General features: G+C 37.8%; 1 protein-coding gene across 1 annotated transcript in view; it reads left to right on the forward strand.

Moving 5' to 3' along the window:
• Positions 1 to 365: 365 nt before the first annotated feature.
• Positions 366 to 26,492, forward strand: part of USP6NL (USP6 N-terminal like) — a 140,516-nt gene continuing 114,389 nt past the window's right edge. The window contains exon 1 of the mRNA XM_019656991.1: positions 366 to 452. Within this exon, the coding sequence (XP_019512536.1) occupies positions 449 to 452 (4 nt within the window). The 5' untranslated portion in view covers positions 366 to 448. The remainder of the gene's footprint in view (positions 453 to 26,492) is intronic.

The raw sequence follows: 26,492 nt of genomic DNA on the forward strand, positions 1-26,492 counted from the left end.
AAATAAACTTAGCAGGTGTGATGTGCTATATTTTCCCTGGGTGGTGTGCCTTCTTTCTGTGATTTCTTTATTTGGGAATGAGGGCTAGAATAAATTTTTAGTAACTGAAGACAAAGGGCACCTTAATAAGTTTCTGTTGCTTTGTACATCTTATTTACTTTTGAGGTAACTTCTTACAGAAAAAGGAAAATATGAATGGAATCGTGATGTTCTAAAGATTGGTAATTTTTTTATACTTAGATGACGCCAAGCATTCTTTTGGAAATAGAAAAATTTTAAACTGAATTATTTTCATTTCCTCTTAGAAAACTTAATTTTAAATGTCTTTAGAAAATATGATTTCTTTTTCTTTGTTTTCTGACTAGGACATGTATTCCTCTGAGAATCCTTGGACAGCAGATTTTGGTTTAATATCCGATTGGGACAACATACAGAGACATTTCCAGTCATGAGTAAGTGTCCTTTGTGTCATTTCAGTGATCTTGGGAGCATTTGCAGTGTTGTACTTAAAAAAAGAAAAAAAATTGTTACTGGACAAGTTGGAATTATGTCACTTCATCAGAGATTGGATAATCTGGTTGGTTCAGCCCAGTACTGTGTACATATCGCTTTAAACAAGGGGATACTTTTTTTTTCTTTTTCAAATTTTTATTGGGGAATTGTGGAAGGGGAACAGTGTTGGGGATTTGGGGAAGGGCAACAGCCAAGTTGTTGTCCTTCAGTCTTAGTTATGGAGGGCGCAGCTAGCTCAGCTCCAAGTCCAGTCGCCATCCGGCCGCCCGTCAGCAGCTCCTGGCCACTCAGCTGAAGGTGTCAAGTTCAATCTTAGTTGCGGATGGGTGTAGCCCACCATCCCATGCGGGAGTTAAACCGGCAACCTGTTGGTTAGGATCATGTGCTCTCACCAGCTGAGCCATCGTGCCACCTGTTGGCAGCTCAGCGGCAGCTCAGCTCAGGCGCAGCTCACTGGCCCATGGGGAATCAAACCGGCGACCTTGTTGTTCAGAGCTCGCGCTCTTAACCAACTGAGCCACTCAGCTGGCCCCAAGGGGATACTTTTTGGTGTTTGGTTTATTCTAAGAAGTTAGGTGTGTGCGCGCCTGTGTCTGTATGTGTGTATGTATCTGTGTCATTAGTTTCTTGGCTGATTTATAGTTCTGTTATCTAAAATTTTCTATTGAGTAGCCATTGGAACATGACTCATTAGAAGTATGAAGGGGGAAAATTGCAGTTGACCATAATTAGCAGAGGTTTTATTATGTGATATTTGATCATTGTATAACATATGTTTAAGCAAAAACAGAAAACAGAAAATTCTCTTTATCAATGCACGTGATAGGACAAAGAACCAAATCTATCCTATAGACTTACCAAATTTGATATATTGGGTTGTCTGAAAAGTCATGATGTATTTTGTCTGTGTTTTTCAAAGGTCATTTATTTATATAAAGAACAAAGATCAATGATATATTGCCTGTTTTGTTCGAAAACCTTTTGCCATCTTCCAGTGATCTTCATAATTCCTCGTTCATAGAAGGACCTGTCTTTATTTGCAAAAAACTGAACAAGGTGCTGATTTACAGCCTCATCTGAATTGAATGTTCTATCACGCAAGGAGTTTTGAAGAGAGTGAAACAAGTGGAAGTCTGACGGCGCAAGGTCAGGAGAGTATGGTGGGTGTGGCAACACATCCCATCCAAGCTCCAGTAGTTTTTTTTTTTTTTTTTTTTTTTTTTAAGCTGAGCCATCCTGCCACCTGCTGGCAGCTGAGCTGCTGCTCTCAGCTCGGGCTGGGAATCAAACCGGCGACCCTGTTGCTCACAGCTTGCACTCTTGAGTGAGCTCTTAAAAAGCTCCAGTAGTTTTTGATGGGTGATAAACTAGTGTGTGGTCTTGCATTGTCACGATGGAACACAACTCCTTTACAATTAACAAGCTCTGGACGTTTCTGGATGATGGATTCATTTAAACTGTCCAGTTGCTGACAGTACACATTCACATTGATTGTTTGGTTCCTTGGTAGGAGCATGAAAAACACGACACCTTTAAAATCCCACCACACTGAGAGCATAATCTTCCTCTGATGAATGTCTTCTTTCGATGTCATTTGAGGCGAATCATCACCTCAAAAGTTGGAACCAAGACTGTTTGTGCATCATATTATTGTCAACAATCCACTTCTCATCACCAGTTATTAGTCGCTTCAAAAAAGGATCGTTTTCCTCACGTATAATGAGCATATTACAGATGTTTATATGTGCCATCAAATGAACTTTTTTGAGTTCATGCGGAACCCAAATATCGAGCTTACTTACATATCCCAGCTTCTTCAGTTGGTCGTGAATGCTTGAATGATGGATGTTCAATATTCCTGCAATCTCTCGTGGCATGTAACGTGGGTTTGACTCGATCAATGCCTTTATTTTGTCGTCATCAACCTTGGTGGGCCTCCCTGACTGAGGAGCGTGGTTAAGATCAAAATCACCAGCAAAGAATTTCATGAACCATCGTTTGCACTGATGTTCTTGTAGAGCAGTCACCGTAAACTGTATGCAACTTTTCAGAAGCTTGACGTGCGTTCTTCCCTTTCTGGAAGTAAAACAGTAAAATATGGCAAAAATACAGTTTGGTCTTCCATCTTCAACTTGTTGTAAAATCTCCAAAACTCAACCAAGTCGCTCAATTTTTTTTTTTTAGAATGAAGCTGAACTGTCAGTTGTCAAATGACACAGAATAACATAGATGTGAATGACTCTAGTACTTCCAAAAATGAACTAGTGCCATCTGTTGCAAACATGTGTCATGATTTTTCCGACAACCCAATAGGTTTCATCTTCTCAGTTGTATATGTAATCTTTTCTGTCATTTCTATCCACTCCTGCTTGCGAACAGGAGAATTGGAGTTTTGTTAACTGTTTACTTTCAGAGAGTGAAGGAAGAATTAAGATTTTACTTGATCATAATCCTATGACTGCTTTGATGTACTTTTTTTTTTTTTTTTTTTTAGCTGAGCCATCCTGCTACCTATTGGCAGCTCAGTGGCTGCTCAGCTCGGGCTGGACTCGAACTGCTGTTGCTCAGAGCTGAAACTCTTGAGTGAGCTTTTAACCAACTGAGCCACTCGGCCAGCCCTTGATGTACTTTTTAAGTACAGTTTTTTTTATTATGAAAACTTTGGGATGGAGTGAGCGTTTCCTTATTGGAATATAACATCAGCGAGTTTAAAACTTGTCACATATTATTCATATTGATTATATTTACCTTACCCCTCCATCGTACACAACTGATCTCACAGATTCATTGCACACAAATTTTCAAATATCTAGCAGTTAACTATCGTGACTCATTGCTTTCGTATCTTTCCCGTCTACCGTAACCTATTGCCAGTTGTGTTTGTGACTTAGTACATTAAAGATGTAGTTCATAGCACCATCTTTGTATGCAGTGAATCTGTGAGATAAGTTGTGCCCGATGGAGGGTTAATATGAACAGAATAGCTTTTATTATAAACAATTTAAATAATTAGGCATTTGATAAATGAAAATGAAGCTGCTATTATTGTGAAATCATTGAGTACTTTCCAAGATTTGCAAGAAGTGGTCTTTGATTTTCTAGACTTTTAAGTGGTGTACTTTGAATAAACAAGGATAGCTGCTAGATGAATTCAAATATAGATTAAGAAAGAAGCAGCTTTTGTTATTTCAGCTCCATTCATATGCAGTTTTGTGAGACTGTTTAATGCAAAGCACCACCTCTAGTAAAGGTGGTAATAGGAGATCATGAAAACGAAGAGAGATAAATGTCAAGTCTTTTAACTTAAAAATGTTTACAGTTTTGAAATTGAATAAAATTTTGTTCTACTTTGTAATCTTGGTGTTCTGTTAGCATCCCTGTTCCAGAAGACGAGTCCTTTGAGGACAGGTCCCATGTATCTTTGCTTTTTGAACCTCTAGCAGTGGCATGTGCACAGCTGCCCTTAAGAACTCGGTGCCCTGTAGGGACTTGTTAGGCAACTACTAAAAAGTATCTGAACCATTACAACTTTTGTTTGTAAATTACATTGGCTCTATTTCATTTGCAACATTTTTAACAGGTTCTTTTTTATATCCACTAGTTATTTTCTAATTTCTGTTTGTTTTTATTTAAAAAATTTCCTGTTCTATTATTTCTTTATCTTGTGGATCTTTTACATGTTTAAAGTTATTTTTCAGATCACTTGATTATTTTTTATTTTGTCTTCAGTGAATTTATGTTGTGGTTGTTGATCTTGTTGTTTTTATCGTGTTCTGTACTTTCACAAGCACCTTCTGATGGGAATTTTTTCTTTTATCTCTCTAACCCCCTGTTCTCTTCCTCTCTCCATATCTCTCTCTCTTATTGTGATTTTCCTTGCTGGTCTAGATGATTTGCAGTAGTTCTTGTCTGGCTTTGGAGTTCCCAGATCAGAATCAGGTCTTGTGTTAGTGGGCTAGAGCCCGGGCCCCATGGTGACGTTGGGGATATCACAGATTTGGTAACTGAGTCAGCTGACATTAGGTCAGTAGCTTTCTAAGCTGTAGCCTGAGTGCAGTTAGCAAAAGTCTTTTTCAGTCTAGTTTCATAACGAAGGAGTGTCACGCCTGTCCCTGGTTTTAACTGAAAAGCCTGACAGCTTACCCCCTTCACGTGGATCCCTTGTATTTGCAGTTACCCCATAGGAGCAACCTCCTGCTGCCTTTTTCTGCTTCGGGCCTCAGAGCCCAGCCGATGTCCTGGCTTCAGCTTGCCTCACACTTTATGTTCCTGTTAGATTTCCAATCCATAGAAATGTTAAACATGTTTTGGGGCTAGGTATGCCATTTTGGTGATTTGTTTTTATATTTTATCTGGAATTTCTCTGTGTTTGTTGTAAAAACAGGGGAACCACAAAGAATGAGCAATGCCATTGGGGGTTTAACCACTGGTGTTACAATGAAGACCAAAGTCCTTCACATTAAAAAAAAAAATCAGTTTGTGCTTAGTTCCCTGGCTCCCAGCATCCCTGTCTGGCATCCTCGCTCCACTTCCCTCACTAGGTGAGCCCTTTCTGTTTCCTCTCCATGGCGCTCCGCTTGCCTTGTTCTGGTACCTGGCGCACTGTACCAAAGTCACCTGCCTATTTGTTCTTATCTAATCTGTACGTTCCTGGAGGGCAAAGGCTTTTATTCGTAGTGCTAAACACTGTTCCTGGCACTTACTGCTGCTCGGGTAAATAGTGCATAGATTCGGGTGTTCCTATGTAATGTCCTTAGTGTGTGGTTCCATGTATGATGATTTCTAGGTGAAATTTGAGCTAATCTTCTGTGTGTGTGTGTGTAGTGGGGGGAGAGGGGAGAGAGAGAGCGAGAGAGCGAGAGAAGTATGGCATAGGAGGAATAAATCCAAGTAGGCAGGGCGGTGTGAGAGGCAGGAAGGTTTGACTCCATGCAGGTGTCACCAGGTCGTGGAACATTCTGGAGTATATAAAGATGGGGAAGGGAGATTGTGAAAGAAACAGCTGGAGAAGGTGGAATCAGGGTCCAGGGTCATATATATTGCAGGAAGTTTGGACTTTGTCCTGTAGGGCTTCTATTAGGGAAGCAACTTAAGATTTCATTCTGGAAAAATTATTCTGATAAGCAGACATTTTTGTTAGATGTAAATTAAAAATTTCGTAAAAAGGCAGGATTTCCCTTGTCTAGCTTTGTTCTTAGTTTTCAGCTCTTTTCATGCCCCCTTTGAAATAGACTTTGAGTTCCGTCTCGTTTTTTGCCAGTTTGATGGTTTTTGTCCAGTGATAGAAATCACTGTCGAGTAGACCATGTAGCCATAGGCCAGGGAGTGTTGTGGTTACATTATGCTGCAGTTTCTAGGGCACGGGAACCGCGTGTACCAGAGTTCCTGTTTCTGAAAAAATGGGAGCAGCATGGTACAGCTTAAAAAATAGGAAGATATGTGTATGTCATGAAAGTCTGGATTGAATTTCCAAACCTAGATATGGGTGATAAGGATGGGTAACTAAAAGCTTTTTAATATTTCTCTCGAGATTGGAGGAAAGGTTGGATACTGTGTGTTGGTGGGTGTATCTCGGCAGAATTTCCCAGCCCTTGCCATGTCGTGAGCGGCACAGGACATGTGGTTGTAGGTGTACAGCACGTGGGATAAACGTGGGATGGAGATGCTTGGGGTTGGAGGCGACTGCCTCTGACATATCAGGCCAGGTTCCACCTGTGCCCAAGTGCCCTGAAGCTGAGGGGATCCAGTCTCTCCACACCCTGCCTGATGCACTAGTTGTGATGCCCCAACTATAAGGCCTGCGGAATTTGTTAAATGCTTTAGGTGTTTTGTAGCTCCTAGCCTAGACCTTTATAAGTTCTGAAGCTGAATATGTATCTTGTGGAAAACGGATTATATGATGCCGCCATGATGCTGTGCATTTCCTTGTGGGTTGTTAACATTATTACAATCCACAAAAAGCCTTTTGATTTTCCTTACTTAAATTGTTCTTGTTTTCTTGCATTCGCATATTTGGCAATGCTTAACATTTATCAGATTTGTTCAAAATTTTATCAGATGGTGCCAAAGATGAATAAAGGTGTTAATTTAAACTGTGGCTGTAATTTGAAATGGATCTTTGTTCAAGTGTAGTTTGTGTTGTGCCATATAACTTCTAGGTGATTATTTTGGTGGCATATGTTAAAAAAAACCAAAAAACCAAAAAGGTACCAACAAACAAAGAAAAGTGATTATTTAGGGTACTACTTAATTTTCTTTTCCCAAGTTTTAAGTTAAAAAATGTAAAGCCTATCTGCTCTATTTAAAAATTTTAATCTTCTGGATTTTATTTCACTTTCTTCAGGAAAGTTTTTCTCTGTACTCATTCATTATATGTCATGTTTCCTAAGAGAGTCTTTCTGGATGTTGATTCTCTTTTGACTGGACAGGCCAGGGTGAATCTATTGTTTTGGAGTGTTTGATACTGCCCTTTGGCCTAAATAACGAAGTGAATTTTTTGAGGTCACTTCTAGATATGAAACGTTTCTCATTTATCTGAGGAAAAAATAATGGCAGTGGATAATTTGGGATATAGTGTATTTGTGGTTTTCCAATAGAGGAGGAGTAAATATCTTTATTCACTGGAGCAGTGGACTAAAAGTTCATGCTGAAGTGAAGAACAATTTGTCTTAACATTTGTTAGAGCAGGCACTGTTATATATAATTGAGTAGATTGCTAAATCCCTTAGTGGTAGCAGAAGGATTCTTGTGAGTCTTACTAAATAGAAAAACCTCCCCACAAGTAATATAAGACTTTCCCTAAGTATTGGTTAAAACTTCTCTCTAAGACAATAGCCTATCTAGGTGTATATCCTGTTTTATTGAATAGTTTTGTGCCTGAGAAGTTGGGCAGAAGTTAAAGAAAATTTATAAGTTGAATTGTATTTTAAATATTGGCATGTCTACATTTAATGGAATCTTGAAAGAAATCCCCTTGTAAAGTATAACAAGTATCCATGTGATATATTAAGACTCATTTATGTTGGATAGATTTAGATTTTGGAATATAAAGTTTTAAATGTCAACTATCCTTCAAATGAATAATCAGTGATTCTTGATGTCGGGGTGGGGGAGGTGTGAATTTGGAAATGTATGGAGACTTTTTGGTTGTCACAGTTAATGGGGAACCTACTGCCATTTAGTGAGCAGGACAAAGCAGAGGGTAGCATCCCTGTTGAAAAACGCAGTGTAACCTCTCAGAACTGTGGCAGCAATAAAGCATAGGTAAGATGATAAAGAATGTCAGCAAAAAGTGCTTCTCAGAAAATTTAGGAGAGCAATTTCTTAGTTTAAAGCACTTCATTGTGTTAATACTGACCATTTAAATTGCAATATACTTTGCTTTTAGTGAATTTATCTTTTTGACCACTTGCTGCAGAAAAGTGAGTAGTTCTTAGTTTGATACTATGGGGAATTTAAATGTGAATTTAATATAGCATTTCTTATAGAGTATAGTCAGTTATATTACTTTAAGTTCTTATTAGGAGATGGTTTACGTTATTTTGTTTTCTTGTTTTGTTATTTTTCAAACTTACAACAAGTTGTAACAATAGTACCCAAAATTATTCCTCATATAACTTTTACCCAGATTTACCAATTGTTTATATATTTTGTCCATTTGATTCTCTCTCTCTCTCTCTCTCTCTCTCTAACACACACACACACACACCCACACACACCCTATCTCTCTGTCTATAAAGAAATTGATTTGTAATTAAACAAAACATTTTCTGTGAAAATCTAATTGCCTTTTACTAACTCATTTAAATTCTTAGTACAAATGTAAATTACTGTAGTAGTATAACCTCAGTAAAGCTTTTACATTATTTTTGCTAGTTAAATCTTAAAATTTCAAACCATTTACTTTATGTTATTATGCTGTTGTTGCTTTTGTAGACCTGTCATTAACATTTTTCTTTTAGATCTACAATATATTGCATAATGTAGATATACTCGGTATGTAAATCAAGTTCAACTAAAATTTTTTAGTACAACATGAACTAGAGTGCTCCAGATGACCTCTTTCTTGTAGTTTTAAGATACACTGTTCTTCATGGGAGCTCTTTACAATTTCATTTTGAGAGAGTAACTTACCCAACAACAATCTTTTTCAAGTTCCCAGAGCCCCAGAGACCTAGGTTGGCCTCGTTGCTAGCCTGCCACATTATGTACGGCCAGTGGCCTGGCTTCTTTACCGTGTCCCCCTTGTTAGGTTCTAACAAATGCAAAGTGAGGCAGACTACGTTTGCTTGACTATAACTTAAAAGAAATTTGAAAAAAACAAATATGTAGACATGTATTAAGTTTTTATGTAAACATTTAATAGTTGGTCTTGTGTATTTTCCTTAGGCAATAACTTTCTGTTATTGTCTTTATCTGATATGTAGATACAGATCAAGTGTGATGTGTCCTGTAGTAGGACAGTGGGAACTAGGTATTACCGCTGTTGGGGGAACGTTGCTAATTTGTTTACTTGTGACAATGATGGTACAACACATTTGAGTTTGATTTTCAAACATGCTCGAACTTGTTGTTTTAACTGTAACAACACAAGCTTATATGGCAAGTAATTGATTCAGACTGTTTGATCACTAAGATGAATTTCACTGGCTTGCTTTATTTTCAGACATGCTTCTGATCTGCAGCAACCTGGAAGCTATATGAAAGGGTTCCCTCACTGCTCAGGGGCATCTGCAGTGGTAGTAGAACCTCTCCTTACAGGGAAAGCTGCTTCTCCGCTGCCTTGAAGGCTGCCCACCAGCTTTGTCCAGGTTACCACACCTGGAAGCCATAGGGCCACTGCGAGCGTTCTTTTTTTAAATCAACCATAAACTTTTAATAGGAACTTTGTACCTATATGTACCTATAGGTACATGTACCTGTGTGTATGGATGGCGTGCTTTGCCCAGGAAGGAGAAAGATTCCTTTCTGCCTAGCTTACCCAAACTGACTTTGTTAAAAGGAACTTGGTTGCAAATGATTCCTTACTAAAGGGTTTCTGCTCTTAAGAAAGCTACTTAACAATGTTTGATTTGTATTATAGAAGTGGAGTCATTACTCCTTTTCCTGTTAAAATGTGATGTAAAAATTGTTAGCAAAGCTTCTGGTCTAAGTGGAAAGGTGCGCCCTTCAGGCTCCGTGCTGAGCTGCGTCCTGAAGGGACATCTACATCTAAGAAGTTTTCCTTTCTAATCACCTTGGTCTCTGATAAATGTGTACCTTCTCAGCAGCTGAAATTCTACCTCTGATACCATTTAATTCTCTCTTCCCAACCAGTCCAACTTTATTCTTTCACTAGGGTCAATTCTTTGTGTTCAAAATTTCTGAGTATGTATTTTTGAAAAATACACATTACTTATTTATTTTGGAACTATTTGAGACTAGGTTGCATTTATCATGCTCCCCTACCCATTTTGTATTTCAGCGTGTAGTTCTAAAAAACAGGATATTCTCTTACGTAACAACAGTAAAATTATTGAATAGATAAATTGTGTTTATCTAGTCTACAATTCTTTTCCCACTGTTGACAGTCCCCAATAATTTATAGCAGTTCTGCCCACCCAGTACAGGATCCAACTGAGTGTTTTTCATGCATGGCATTTAGCTGTCAAGTTTTTTAAGTCTCCTCTAATCTGGAACAGGCCCTCAGAACTGTTCTTTGTCTTCCATGATATGGTGTTTTTGAAAAAGGCAGACCGGTTGGCTCACAGAGCCTCCCTCAGGTTAGGACCATCTGAGACGTTCTCTGGTGAGAGCTGTCCTAACGTGGGACTGGTTTGGGGGCATTCCTCTAGGAAGCCTGTCTGGGAAAGAAAGGAAGATGCATGGCGATCTCTCGGTTTTCTTCCCACTTAGTTCTTTAACAGAAAAAATTCCCACTTCTTTAATTGAAATAGGATTCAAATCTCTCGCATAAGAACTGGATTTATTGTTCTTGCTTTATTTGTTTCTGTTTTGCTTTTGTTCCAGACGCTTGAGAGAAATGCAATGAGCTATTTTCTAGAATATGAGATGACCCTGAAAGGAGACATTTGACTCTTGTCAAGAGAAATTGCTTTTTGCATAATTTCTGTTTTAAATTATGTTGACAAACATCTCAAGATGTTGGTGAACAAATGCTGTGAAGGTATAAGGTAGAGCATGACTGAGTTGTTTTCTAACATTAACCAGCTGCAGTTCTTGTATAAACTGAGATTGCTTCACTAAGGATTTGCCTTTCTCATAACCTGGTGCTTCTTTTGTCTTTGTCCTAGTAAATTTTCTTTAGCTAAAAATAGAATAAATGGACATATCAAGTCTCTGATTCTCACTAGGTTTTAGAGATTTATGGATTATATTAGATTTCAATGTGAAATGTCAGGATATTTACCATCCATGGTTATGTCTCTTTTTTATTTATTTTTTTTTAAGATTTTTTTTTTTTATTGGGGAATTGGGGGATGGGAACAGCTCTGGGGAATTGGGGGAAGGGGAACAGACAAGTTGCTGTCGTTTTGTTCTTCAGTCTAGTTGTGGAGGATGTTGCTTTCACTGGCCCAAGTTGGCACCATCATTGCGCTCTTCCCTGGCGAGGCAGATCAGTTGCCGGCTTCTGGATGGTCGCTCACGCTGGCTGCTGGCTACACATGGTAGCCCATGGCAACCCACTGCAGCAGAGGTTGCAGCCTATGCAGTCGCCGCCGACTCACGGCAGCCCAGCTCCAAGTTGAGCTGTTGCTCAGCATCTTAGCTGTAGAGGGCAGTGTCACTGGCCCTCATATGTGGTATCCGAACCGGGGCCCTCTGGTATCCCAAGCCAGCTCTTAACCAATGCGCCACTTGGCCGGCCCTGGTTATGTCTCTTTTAAAGTTTAATAGTTGCAAGATGTATTGAAAGCTAGAAAATTAAATTGGGATATTGCAAAGTACGAGAGATTCAAACCTTGCTTTTTAGATAGCTTTGAGACACATGATGCTATAAATTAATTTCTTAAATTGTTTTAAGAGTACTCTTTGAGGCTGATTTTAAAACAAATTTAAAGGAAGAGATTATATGATTTTGAACAAATAATCATGCTTTTATTTTAGTACTAACATACTTAATGGGTACCTCCACGTGTACTGAAGCTGTGTTGGTCTTTGGGGACATAGTACAAGTTCAAAACAGACATGGCTGTCGGCCTCCCAGAGCGTAGCTAGCGGGGAAGACAGATAACCGCTCACACAGCACAGTATTATTAATCCAGAAAGGGAAGTGGAGGGGCCTGTAGGACAAGGGGACTGAGCCACAGGAGGGCAGTGGGGGGGCCACCAGTAGGCAGTTGTATTCCAGCCAAGGCCTGGTGAAGTGAAAAGGAAGAGGGAGAGGGTTCTAAATGGGAACAACATGTGTGAAGACCTGGAGTTGAGAAGCTGAGATTAAGATGAACAAATTAAGGAAAATCCAGCATTGGTAGAAGTAACTGGTTGGAGGAGATTAAGTCTGTAACTTTGGTTTAGTTAAACACCCTACTGTTACCTCTGTTTTATACTTTATTTTACCCGAGTCATCTACACTAATCTATTCTCTTCATCTTCCCCAGTCCCCTTTTGTTGTTGTTTTAAAAGTATAACCATGACGTTAAAGTGAATACATTCTGGAGATGGTGGTGGTGGTGGTGGGGAGTCATCGTAACCCCACTACATTAAAGCAGCCATTTGCTTTTTTGCATATGACCCTCTGGTGGTGTCCAGATTGTATATCTTTTTATATAATTGCATCCATAGTTTGCATGCAGTTTTCTATTTGGACTTATAACATTGAGTTGTGTTTAGACAGCTATATTTCTGTAATTTTTTTTTAATAATTAGAGCTCATAATTTCATATTCCTTAAAGGTAATGATGCATCATTTCCCTATTTTTTGGTTATTTAGATGGTTCAATTAAAAAAAAAGTTTGCAGAATGAATATTACTGGTGAATTTACCCTTTTTCTTAAAACAACAACAACAACAAAGAAAAATTCCTTAAGCTAGAGTTAATAGTATGGAAATGTTTTTGCCTGTGTCTTCCTGTCTTTCTTTCTTTTTTTTTTTTTTTTCCTTCTTCCTGGCCCTTTCTCTCTCCCCCTCTCTTTTTCTGTTCTGTTTTTCTGCTGAGCCATTCTGCCACCTGTTGGCAGCTCAGCGGCTGCTCAGCTCGGGCTGGGAATCAAACCACTGTTGCTCAGAGCTCGCACTCTTGAGCGAGCTCTTAACCAACTGAGCCACTCGGCCGGCCCCTGTCTTTCTTAAAAGAGGATGGAGGGGGTAGTGGGGTGGTCCTAGAAGCAATCCCCCCTCGGATACTGTGGGATGACAGTAGTTAAATTTTAGGGGAGTCGAAAGTTATACAAGGATTTTTTTACTGTGTGGGGGAGGGCTTCCCTTACCCCCACGTTGTTCAAGGGTCAACTGTACTGTATATAGCCTTTAATTCACACTAATTCACACTTAAGGGTACATTCTCCTATCATCCTGTACTTACTTGCAGGAGCCGTCTCAATTGTAATTCAGTAATCAATTGTGTAATTATGTGTTTAATGCCAGTTACTCTTGGTAGAATGGAAGGAGGTTGATCACCCCTATAATAACCCACAACTAGCATTGTACTTACTAGGCATTGTACATACTATGTGCTTAATACATTTTGTATGGCTGAACAAGATTTTATTGCCTTAAAATGCACTTCTGGTATACAGTCAGTACATTAAGAATTTTTAGATGTTAAGATACATTAGGATAATATATTTTTATTTCTCATGTTTGTAAAGCATATTTTGCACATATTTATAACAGTTTCCACTGAGCTACAAGTTGAGAAATTTCTGGCTTGCTTTTTATCAGAAAAACGAATTCCCCTTTGGTAAAATATTTTTAAAAACTGGGTTTGAAAAAACTGCTAACTTCATGGCACTAATACAGGTACTTTTGTTCATAAATAGTTATTGTCATCTAATATGCTTTGAGATTATATGAAAGAAGGATATAATGTTGTCATCCAGAAACACATATCCTGTGGTTCTTTCCACATCCTACAATTCAGGACATTTAACCTTTATAACTTTGTTTTGTTTTACTTTTTTCAATGAAAAAAATCTGTGAAAATAATGGATTAGCTTGTGACAGTGTTAATTTTTAAATACCCAGTATGAATTATTAACAATTACCATAAAAGCACCTGAACACTATTCGGACAGGAAATAGTATAGATTTTAGGTAGAAAAAATGTACAACTTTTATTTTTCATAGTCAACGTATGATACATTTGATATTGATGAGTTTGTAGCAGTTGAATTTCAAAATTCTAGAACATAGAGGTTATATCCCACCCTGAAAATTGAAGTAGAATGACAAAGAAATGAAGTATATTAATTGATTTATTAGCCCAAGAGGAGACTCGTCAGAAATGGGCTTATAGTTTAATTTTCAATAGTCTTTTTATATTTGCAGATCAGTTGACATCTGGAATATTTACAGATTATTTTTGTAACAAGTAGGGTGGCCTCTTACATTTTTTTTCTTCTCATTTGTCTGCATGTCCTGAAAAACATGACAGTAGTTTAAGTCTAAAATATATTTCCAGGAAAAGCAAAAGAGTTTTCTGAAAAGTGGTTAGAAAAAATCTGAATCAGTGCCAAGAATGGAAAGATGGTGGGTTGTTATTCATATGATCACAAATTTTGTAGACGTAGAGTGCAGTGCAAATATCCTTGTCTTTGTTGATTGGATGAAATATTTTACACTATGAAAATACATATCAGTTCCAAAAGAGTATGCATGATATTACCCCATTTTTGTAACACGAACAACAAAAAAGTACATGGATAAACCTGGAAGGTTGTTAGTAGTGCTCTGTATGGTGGGCCTAAGAGAGATTTTTGTTTTCTTTTGGCATGTTTTTGGATACTTATTTTCTACAGTGAGCATACATTATTTTTGTAATAGAAAAACTATTAAAGATGTATTTTGACAAAAGGAAGAGCATTAGAGACCTTTTAAATTAGTTTGTAATTCTTCAAGATTCTAGGGAATTGGTTTGAATTATCTATAACATTTGTTATGAATAGTAGTATAATTTAAATTTAAAATAATACTGATTCTCTTGTCCTTCTTTATACTTAGGGCCAAACTAGATGCTCCAGTGAACTGGTTCATGGTTTTATTAAATGAATGAGAGAAAGAATACAAATGAGATCAAATTCAATATGGTTCTCTCCCTCTTACTCTTTTCTGTTCCCTTCCCTTCCCTTCCCTTCCCTTCCCTTTCTCCTTCCCTTTCTCCTTCTCCTTCTCCTCCTTCTTCTCCCTCCCTCTCCCTCCATCCCTTGCTTTTTTTTCCTTCTTTTTTTTTGTGAGTGAGGAATGGCGGGAAAAGATTACTTTCTTTTACCTAATTGTTTTTTTCTTTACATCACTTGCCTTATCATTCCTGTTATTGATCCCATTTCATCTGAAAGAAGTTGATTTCTGCCTTGTATTTCCATCTGGAGAAAGGAAAAGGGCATAAGTTGGAATGTGCAGATAGATGGGCTGTAGGGAGTGCTTGTATTCCCAGCCTGTTTAGTTTCTCTTTTTGTTGTCTCATTCTTGTTCTCTCACGGGCATTCTCCCCTGAGTCCCACTCTGGGAATTCCGGATTTGAAAGTGATAAGGAAGAAAAGTAAGTCAGCAGTTTTGGGGTTAGCCAAAAAGTTAGTGGTTTTGGGGGTGGCATGTATAACAGAAATACAAATGTACAGAAGAAGATTGAGGTGAGACTTTTTCTGTTAGAGAACTCGCTCACAGCTGTTTGCAGGCAGCGATTGCAAGGGCAGCGCTGACATTTCTTATCCTCCAGGCCACAGTGGGTCTCTCGTGTACACAGGCAGTTCATGTTTTTGTTTTAAGCGTTCTCTCTCCAGTTAAAATCTAGTTTTTGGATTTATCTTTGTATTATTTCAGATAAAGTCTGAAGAGTAGGATATAGATTAAATATATATTAAATATAGATTTCCTTTGTCACTTTTTTTTTTTAAAGATCTTATTGGGGAATTGGGGGGAGGGAACAGCGTTGGGAAATCGGGGAAGGGGAACAGGCAAGTTGCTGTCCTTTTGTTCTTCAGTCTAGTTGTGGAGGATGTCGCTTCACTGGCCCATGTTGGCATTATCATTGCGCTCTTCCTGGGCGCGGCAGTCGCTCGCCGGCCATTGGATGGCTGCTCACGGCAGCTCACGCCTGCTGCTGGCTGGCGACTCACGGCAGCCCAGCTCTGGGTCGAGTTGTTGTTCACCATCTTAGCCGTAGAGGGCGCAGCATCACTGGCCCGCATGTGGGAACCGAACCGGGGCCCTGCTGCTCAGAGCCAGCATCCCAAGCCAACTTCTAACTAATGTGCCACTCGGCCGGCCCTCCTTTGTTACTTTTAAAAGACCTTATTTTTTAGAAGAATTTTAGGTTCATAAAAAAATTGAGTGGAAAGTACCAAGAGTTCCCTTATACCCCCTTGTAATACTCCTATCTTCCCACTTTCCCGTTACTGCTATCTTGCATTAATGTGGTATATTTGCTGCAACTGATGAGCCAATATTACTAGTCACTAAAGTCCTTAGTTGACATTAGGATTCACTCTCTGTTTTGGACAGTCTGTGGGTTTGACAAATGTATAATGACATGTAGCCACCATTACAGTAGTTGCACTGCTCTAAAATTCCCTGTGCTCCACCTCTTTCTCCTTTTCTATCTTTTCTCAAATCCTGAGCAACCACTGGTCGTTTTCCTGTCTCCACAGTTTCGCCTTTTCCAGAATGTCATATAGGTGGGGTCTTACAGTTTGTATGCTTTCAGATTGGTTTCTTTTCAGACTGGCTTCTTTCACTTAGCAATATGCATTTAAGGTTTCTCCATGTCTTTCATGACTTCATAGCTCATTTCTTTTACTGCTGAATAATATTCCATTGTCTGGATGGAGCACAGTTTGCTTATCCATTCACTTACTGAAGAACATCTTGGTTGCCTCCAAGTTTTGGCAACTGTAAATAAAACTGCTATAAACATTCATGCACAGGTTTTTGTGTAGATAACTTTTTATTTTGAAATATTTTGAAATCGTTTTCAACTCATTTGGATAAATAACAAGTACAATTGCTGAATAGAATGGTAATGACTGTTTAGTTTTGTAAAAAGCCACCAAACTGTCTTCCAAAGTGGCTGCATCATTTTACATTCTCACCAACAATGAGTGGGAGTTCCTGGTACTCTACATCCTCAGTAGCATTTGATGGTGTCATTGTTTTAGATTTTAGCAATTCTACTAGGTGTCTAGTGGTATCTCATTGTTGTCTTAATTTGGAATTCTGTAAGGACATATGATGTTGAGTCTCTTTTCATATGCTTACTTGCTTTCTACCATATGTATCTTTTTGGTGAGTTGCTATGGATTTTCTTAAAACCAAAATGTAATTCCTTTAAAAAAAAAAAGGATAGTAAAATCTGTTCTCTGTAGAAAAATATAGCAAAAAGAAGACCTTAAAAATTCATCTATAATGCCACCATTCAGAGGAACTATCACTAACATTTCGATATTTTTTCTTTTTCTTTTTTAAGATTTTTATTGGGGAATTGGGGGAAGGGGAACAGACAAGTTGCTGTCCTTTTGTTCTTCAGTTTAGTTGTGGAGGACGTTGCTTCACTGGCCCAAGTTGGCACCATCATTGCGCTTTTTCCAGGTGAGACAGATGAGTCTCCGGCTTCTGGATGGCTGCTCACTGCGGCTGCTGGCCACTCACGCTGGCTGCTGGCCACACACGGTAGCCCATGGCAACCCACTGCCGCAGGGGCTGCAGCCTACGCCGTCGCCGGCGACTCATGGCAGCCCAGCTCCAGGTTGAGCTGTTGTTCAGCATCTTAGCTGTGGAGGGCAGTGTCACTGGCCCTCATATGTGGGATCCGAACCGGGGCCCTCTGGCGTCCCAAGCCAGTTCTTAACCATCGTGCCACTTGGCCAGCCCCGATATTTTTTCTTTGTGCACCCTTCTTTCTCTCCATGTATATACCTCTCTCTGTGTGTGTGTGTGTGTGTGTGTGTGTGTGTAAATGGCAGTAGTGGTATAATATTTTGTACCTTCATGTTAACTTATCCACATATCATTAGTTTTTCCTACATTATTCTTCTAGAACAATAGTTCTTAACATTGCCTGAATGTTAGGATCATATGGGGGAGCTTATAAAATTTGTAATGCTCAGGCTGCACTCTAGAACAGTGAAGTCAAAATCCCTTTGTATAGATCCAGGCGTCATGCTTTTTAAGACTTCCCAGGCAATTTCAGTATGTACTGAAGATTGAGATCCACTGGTCTAGAATATAATAGGATCATTTTTTTAAGAAAAAAATGTAATTCCCAAAAGATTATATAAAACATGACACCCTTTTGATAAAGCTCAGAACAACCAAGCATATACAGATACATATAAATAAAGATATAAAAGAAAGAAAGGGAATGATAGGTAGCTACTGAAATCAGAGTGATTGTTACTTTGGTTGAAGCAGAGGGACGATGAGTTGGTGGGACTGTGGGTTAAATGTAGATTATTGTTAAGGTCCTAGTTTTTGTTTTGGGCAGTTGCTTTGTAGTGTTTATGAAATTATTAAATAAAATGAAATAATTGAGTGAATCAGTAAAACTGGGCTGTACATGGATCAATGATAAGAACTAAGGAATATGATTAAACCAATTCTTTGTGCCAGAGGCCCAATAAGGTAAAAATATTAAATAAACAGAAATTATTACATCCTCCTTGTAAATGTAGCCAGTCATGTTTAAATATCTTGGTGGTTTGATACCCAGTGTCATCCATTTAAAAAATTATACATCCATCCCACTTTCCTCACGGAGTTTTATCCTAATGCCGTTGGTCAAAACGACAAATAATTGACAAGTTTTGATAAATTTTACTAAAATTCACTATAAAGTAATATTTTATTAGAATCACTTACTGAGTGGAATGGGCTAGTTACTCAGTGTCTTGATTAAAGGAATCGTCGAATTGCCTTTGCCACCCCCACCTCCCCGATTTACCCTTTGGAGCACTGCACCACAGTAAGGTGGGCGAGGGTTGGCCTTCTTGTAAAATGGAAGAAAGGAGCTTGTGTAAGGCAGCCGGGATAGGAGGACCCCCGTTGTAGACACCTTCTCAAGCAGATCAGCTGTAGTGAAGTGACAAGTACCTGTGGAAGTTAAGGATCTGGAAATCAGTTCTTTTTGGATTACCTATGTCAGAGTAACCCCACAGGTAGATCTGCATGAGAAATTTGCATGCCGACGAGGTTTGGAATGACCTGTGGGGTGAAGGAAGTAAATAGGAGAACGTGTCTGTCTGTCTGTATATTTGTACATATGTATACAGAGTTAACAAACACAGCATACACACACGTGTCATTCTTGCTATTATTTATCTCCTCCTTTAAAATTACTGTTTTGCATGATGAAACATACATACAGAGGGTGCCAAAAGAAATGTATTCATATTTTAAGAAAGGAAAAAACTATTAAAATTGTAATACTCAATATATACCGATAACAAAAGGTGAATACAAGTCACATTTGACTTCTGCAGTTACAAGAGGTGCTCAAAGTGGTTCCCATCAGCATCCAGACACTTCTGATTATGGTGAACTACTGCTTGAGCAACATTGACCAAAGTGTCCACTTGTATACATTTTTTTGGCACCCCTGGTAGATATAAATACATATATATCTTTTATAAGAAAATATATATTGGGATATGTAATCAGTATTTAACTTTTTATTTTGAAATAATATCAGACTTACGAAAATGTTGAAAGAATAGCACAAACAATTCCATATTCTTTTACCTGAATTTTCCAAATGTTAACATTTGCCACATTTGCTTTCTTATTCTATATTAATAATATTTTTTTTCTGAATCATTAGAGAGTAAATTGAAGTATTTATCCCTTAATACTTCAGGGTGTAGTTTCTAAAATCCAGGATGTTCTGTTAGATAACTACCATCTAATGGTCATAGTCAGAAAATTAACACTGATCTCTATAGATTGTATTCAAATTTTATCAATTGTCCCCAAATGTCATATATTTCCCCTCATCTCTTTCTGGTCCAATATCTAATCTGGGATCATGTGTTACATTAGTTATCTTGACTCTACCCTCCACTCTCCTCTAATCTGTAATAGTTCTTCAGTTTTTCTTTATCGTTCATGATCTTGACATTTTAGAGCACAGCTCAGTTACATATTAGAATGTGTGCTCACATATTTTTTACTGATGCAATGTGTGAGGAAAAAAATGAGACAAGAATGAGAGAAGACCACACTATTGGCTGCTTAGCAGAGGGCAAGCCCTTGTCAGTACATAGTGAACCCATGTGCCCAGACCGATTACTTTATGATTTTCATTTTCAAACAACACTGATGTCAGTGAAATAGGTGGTGATGAGAATGGAAATTTATGGAAACATGAATATAGATTTTCCTCTCTTCACTGATCAAATATGGAGGAGAAAATTGATTGAGAGGATCATGCCCTATATAGCCTCTTCCTTTCATGGAAAGAGAAAAATGCTGGGAGAAAACAAAGCTAACAGAAAAGTACCTTTCAAAAACAGCGTTTTTTTCCCAGAAGAGTGGAAGTAATTTCTCAGGAGCTGGAAATGCAAAGAACTGGAAAATAAATCCAGCAGATACTTAACAGCTATTTCATGTTGAGAACTGCCCTAGGGAATGAGGCAAGGGATAGAAAGAAGTGGGGGAAGGCAGGTGACTTGAGGAGTTTAACTTAAATGTTGGTTTGTCTATATCAGGTTGTTGGAGGGATTCCTTAAAGAGCACAATTTTGATTTGAGGTTGAAAACTTGTCCTTGACCACCTGAACTCTTGCTTTGTTTTAGGTTGCAAGTAACAAACATGGTCTTTAAAGATAATATGTAGTTAGGATAAATGCCCTGTTTTGTCCTCCATTTGCAAATGTTTTCTCACTGTCATGGATTTGTAGCACTGATGTCTTAAATTAACACCCATATGGAGAATACATTATGTGTGGATATATATGCACATGTTATAGCACCTCTTCTTTGAAGAGCTGAAAACTTCATCCTGAATTAAAACTACATTTTTACAGAAGAGGTTTAGTATCAGAAAGCAGAAGCCCTTGAGTTTGGGATCCTATGTTTGACTTCCAACCTTGATTGATTCGCTGTGTGCCTCAGGTGTCCACTTGAAAAGTGGGACCATAAGCAAATAAGCCTTTGACTGTGTGGAGGCAAAGGAACTGCCTTTGATTTGCTCTGGGATCCGGTATTTGATGACACATTGTGAATATCAAAATAATAAATGGAAAGGAAAGAGAAATAGGAGAGGAGAGTTGGCAGCACAGTAAGGGGAACGAATTGCTGGTGGAGAGTCCCTTTAGTAAATAATAACATTTAACCAGATTAACCTGAATGTCATTTTTCTCTTTCAGTTAACTCTGGAGGTTTACTTTGAAAAGGGCTGCTCTGTGAAAAATATAACATGTAACAAAGGTGTTAAATATTAATTGAGCATTGTTGCAACTTGGCTGTTAAAACGCCTATGGCAGAACCTGTGGTTATACTTGATTTGAAATTCGCTGGCCCATCCTCTGATGGTGAGACCAAGGAATTCACTGACCTTTTTGGAGATTTCTAGTGTGCAGTGTGAACCTAGACTTCTCTTCATGTGCTAGGATGTCAGAGAGAGAGGTGTGTGTGTGTGTGTGTGTGTGTGTGTGTGTGTGTGTGTGTGTGAGAGAGAGAGAGAGAGAGAGAGAGAGAGAGAGAGAGAGAGGGAGAGAGGGCGGGGGGGAGAGAAGGAGAGAGAGGGAGAGAGGAAGAAATTTAGAGGACAATTTTGAGGTAATACCTTTTATGTAGATCTGAGAGCTTGGAGTTAGCAAAGTAGAGTTTTATTTTTATCCACATTTTATTTTCTGTGTTTCAAATATGAGATTTTTGAGAAGTTGGAATAAAGTATTAAGGTTTTGACAGTGCAGGGTATTTTGGTTGACTGCTTCTGAGTGTTTTTAAAAACTCGCACGTAGCATCTGTGATCCACTATATGAGAATTTATAGCATAGCGCTTTATTTTTCCTGTCATGACTTCTGTGAGAAAATGTTTTCACTGTGCTTAGTGATTACCCACGTTTTGTTTTGCTCTGATTATAACTGTTAATGCTTTGCAAACTCATACATTTGGGATTTTGAGGATGGTGGTTTTCACATGTGCTGAAATCACTTTGAATCCCATCATTTCAAGAAGATACAACCGATCTTTTCGTTGTTTCTTATCAACTGCTTCAGAGCCTTCATGGGTAGCTAAGCAAAGCATGTATTCCTCTGAAGTTGAACTGTGTTCGTGCCTGAGCTTCCTGAAAGCAGAAATGCCATGAGCCCTTGGTGATGAAACCTGTTGGATTTCTGGAGGAAGCAGCTGGAGTCTTTGGTTTGTTAACTAGCAATGATTCAAGTGTTGCAGATTGTAAAGGAGCTGGTGACACTATCGAGGCAAAAGGCAGCTACAGTGAAGGAAGGTAGGACATCCCCAGGATGAACAACAGCCAGAGCACTTAGGGCACTCAGAGGTTTTACAGCTATGACTGCAGAATAGCTGTCCACAGGAGCTTTGAGTTAGCATGCGTGCTTTTGCTCTTCTGATATATTATGGTATCTGAAAAGGATCAGGTAATGGCATAGTTGTTAATACGCCTCATTATTACTGTTTTTAAACCATGCGTTTTACTAAAGGTATGAAGAGTAAGGAGAGGTTATGACATATATGCTGCAACAGTACTTTTCACATTGTCAAGGTCCTCTTGCGTTATGCTTTTTGGAGGTAGCAGAATAATTTATATAATGCTCTTTTATTTTTAAGGTGTAAGTGTTCATGGAAGAAATCAGAAGGGAACAAGCTAAGATGCTGCCTATAGCAGGGCAAAAGAACTAGCTGGTTCTTATTTTTGTGAATAACTGATAAAATAATTTAGCCAGTGAATGGTCGATTTGATTGCCTTTTTCAGTGAATAATTAATTTTTTCTGTTTATGATTATATGCTTAACCAATGCTGTTTATATTTAAAATAGTCCTATATTTATAGCCTGTGTCAATTTGGCATATGCTGAAATACATTTTCAAAATCTTTTTTAACTGCATGTCTGACTTACAGATCTAAAATGAACTAACTAATGCAGATACAGCTTTGAAGAAATACTTGTATATTTTGCTTTTTAAACATTTGAAATATAAATCTCCAAAATCACAATTAGGAATTGATTTTAAAAACAGACCACCAACTAAGTTTATAATACTGGTAATTTCACTAATTTAATCTATGATTTAAAAATCAGTCATTTGATAAATTTATGTCAACTTTTTCATATGTGTGATATATTACATTATTCTGTCTTTGTGTATTTGAATAACCTAAGTATACCTCACATGATATAAAACATAAATTATTTTGGATTTTTAAAAACTTGATATGTGTTTAAAGTAAAGCTTACGAGATTCTTTAAGTCCTGTGTAAAATAATTTAGGGTGATGGTATGAAATAATATTGTGACATATAGTATAATGAACCATAGACAGAATTTTATAGTTGAAAGAAATTTTGTCCTCATTTTATGGGGAAACATGTATCCAACTGGATAAAAATGCATCTCAAACAGCAGAGAATCTATTGTGATTTACCTTTGAAAATGTGTTAGTATTATATTTAGGATACTTTACAATTATTTACCTCCTGTTTTCTACTTTTTTCTCCTCCCTTTTCTTCTGAAATAGAAGACTGCATTCCTATCTCTGAGTAGCAGGATTCTAACAATTAGATATTTTTTAAAAAACTTACTGTTTTACTATTTCAGGAGACTATAAATTAGTTAATTTAATCTTAGTGTTTGAAAATGTCAGATTCATACAGTTTGACCTTTACAGACTGAATTTTTTTACTGGAATGTTTCTTCTACTTTATATGCTTTCAGTCACAGTCGTGGTTACTTGGAATATACCCAGGGAAAAGAATAATAATATTCTTCTTGCCTTTCAAAATGCACACAGACACACACACACACACACACACACACACACACACACACACACACAGAGTAATCATATTTGGCAGGAAATGCCATATGAGTATAGAAAAAATAGTACTGAAAGATACTATCTGCTAAAGTAAGAAAACGGCTTTTTTTCCTGTTTTTCCAACAGGATTTTCTACGACCAGGGAAAACAGAGGCAGCTTATATGTAGATTTTTTTCTTAGCTTGTTTTTTTCAAACCTATTCTAATAGTGTTTTTAGCTAACATATTTACTATTAGTTTTATCCTTTTGAAAAAGTGTTACATTTCACCAATTTTTGATAGTGATAAGAGAGTTTTTAACTCAATTCTTGAAAATATAGTATGAATTTCAATGGATGTAGAGAGAACATTTCAAAGGACTGTATTCACATTAATATTAGTAAATAGTTTGGAAAATTTGATTTGTGAAGGAAAATATCAAAGTTGGGCATGAAATAATTATGATAAATGGTTTGAAAAGTTTTCATCAATTAGTTTTATTAGTATGAGATAGTAAACAGACATGATATATTTTATTATAAGTAGGACACAGGACTGTGGTTAAGAATGACCATATTTCCCCATGTATAAGACTCACCCTTTTTCGAAAAATTTGGGGTCTAAAAACTGGGTGCGTCTTATACAGTGGTTGTGGAGTTTTTTTTATTTGCATTTCCCACTTTTTTTTTTGCGCTCATACAACCACTGTATAAGATGCACCCAGTTTTTAGACCCCAAATTTTTCGAAAAAGGGCGCGTCTTATACATGGGGAAATACAGTATTTTGGAGAAACAAGGAAATTATGGAATATTCATGAATATTTTCCTCCCAAATTTCAAAACATCTGCCAAATCACTGCTTTGTCATTTAGTTGAAATTAATCATGTACTCCAACCTACTCAGCACCTAGTGTATATTTCAAATATAGTGCTAAGAGTTTATGTTAATGCTCTTTTAAGGAACTTAGAATTTTACAACAGTTAGCATTATAGGAAAGGGAAAGAACTAGTATCATTCGAAGGATAATTTTAGCGATTCACATTCTTTTTTCTAATGATGCAGTGGGGAACTGAAAGAAATGATTGACATTCGTAAGATAGGTGAGATGTACAGAAGTAGATGTTTTGTAATACAACCTTGGGCAAAATAAAGGAAGACTAGACAAAGGATAACTGCTCTTTGGAAAAGTATCCTTGTTTTATAGGAAAAGAGAGTCAAATATGCCAGTATATATTAATTCATTTGTTCATTCATCATTTTCTCATTTAGTCATTCATAAAGCCCTTATCAGGTGTCCACTCTTTGCAAGTCACTGTGCTAGTCACTGGGGATACAAAGTAAGATATGATCCTTGTTCATGCCTGGAACATAGTGGACTCTCAGCTATTAATTGAAGGGAGGGACTAAGGGAGGTCTTCCCTACATTTGTTAAGACAGCCTAGTCTAAGGGGTGTTCTAGTCAGGGCAGAATAGTGGGTTGTATGTTTTGCCATGAAGTCATCGTGGGCAGAGTTAAAGCAATTTAATCTTGGGGACCTGGGAAAGGAATGGGATCAGTGATTCTCTGCCAAATAAAAAATAACCTGTGACAGTTTCCTCTCAAATGTACTAGTTAGCCTGCATCTTGAGGGCCCAGCCTGACTTAGACTGGGGAAGGCAAAATGCTGTCTGGCTGACTGTAAGACCATACAGTCTTTTCAAACGTACATTAAGCACAAATGTAATCACTGTAGCTGTGGATTATCGAGGAGTCTGGTTTTCTCCTTTAAAAGCTGCATGTTTATTTGGATGAAAATAGTACGTTTCTCTATTTTGTTAAGCAGAAGTATGCACAATAATTTAACCTTTTCTTAATGTTTCAGGTTCTTTATTAAAAATATATTTTTTGTAGGTTACAATACTTGATGACCATGTGTATTAAAATTATTCTTAAAGTAAGAATAGATTTAGGGTAAGGCCTTAAAGGTGATTCTCCTGTTAGTAAAACATATGAGCTTTGGTGTCCTAACCTTTTCATTCCCATTTTCATGCTTTAGTGCCTCTCCTCTAGATGATTGAAATAGCCTCCTCATTCATCGTATTAGATAAACATGCATTGAACACTTACCACATCTTAGGTGCAAAGGTACAGAGATGTATCCTCAAGGAGCTCAGATGCAAGTATAACAGACAAAGCTCGATAAATAATATATAATATGATAGGCATTGGAGTAGATAGAGTGTCGTGGGAACCCCGTGGGGAACTGGCCCTGGTTTGGTAATTAGGAGAGTGAAGGAATTCAGTTCTTTGGTGAAGTGACAAATGGGCTTATTTGAGCCAAGTAACAAAGGATGCCTAAAAGCTAGTTAGCTAGGGAAAAAAGAGTGTGTATAAGCATCTCAAGCAAAATAAATAGTGGAGGGAGCTCAGGTACCCAAATGCAAGGAGACTTCTATACCATATGAAGAAGTCTGGAAAGGAGATAGTGGGAGAAGGTGAGAAGACTGGTCAGGTTGTATTTGGTCGTCTAACTCTGTTCCATGGAGTGTGAATGTCATTCCTGGAGCTGTAGCAGCTGTAATGTGACCATGAGGACAAAAGCAGGGTGGTGGAAGAGAAACAAGGAAGTTTGGTGTCACCAATAAGACCAACCAGCATTTTTACTAACCCTGACTTACCTCTACACTTTTTGTTTTATTATTTGCAGTCAAAGAAATCCTCACTAGTATGGTATCTTTTATGTGATTTAAAAAAAGACACAAAAAAGTATGGCTTAAATAGTAGCCTTTTAGGTTGAAACTCACTGTTACAGTGTCCTTTGTTCTGTGCTGAGGTTGGGCAGACTTAACGAGGAGTAACATACACGGT

Source organism: Hipposideros armiger, unplaced genomic scaffold (genome assembly GCF_001890085.2).
Source record: "Hipposideros armiger isolate ML-2016 unplaced genomic scaffold, ASM189008v1 scaffold_271, whole genome shotgun sequence".
Taxonomy (NCBI): domain Eukaryota; kingdom Metazoa; phylum Chordata; class Mammalia; order Chiroptera; family Hipposideridae; genus Hipposideros; species Hipposideros armiger.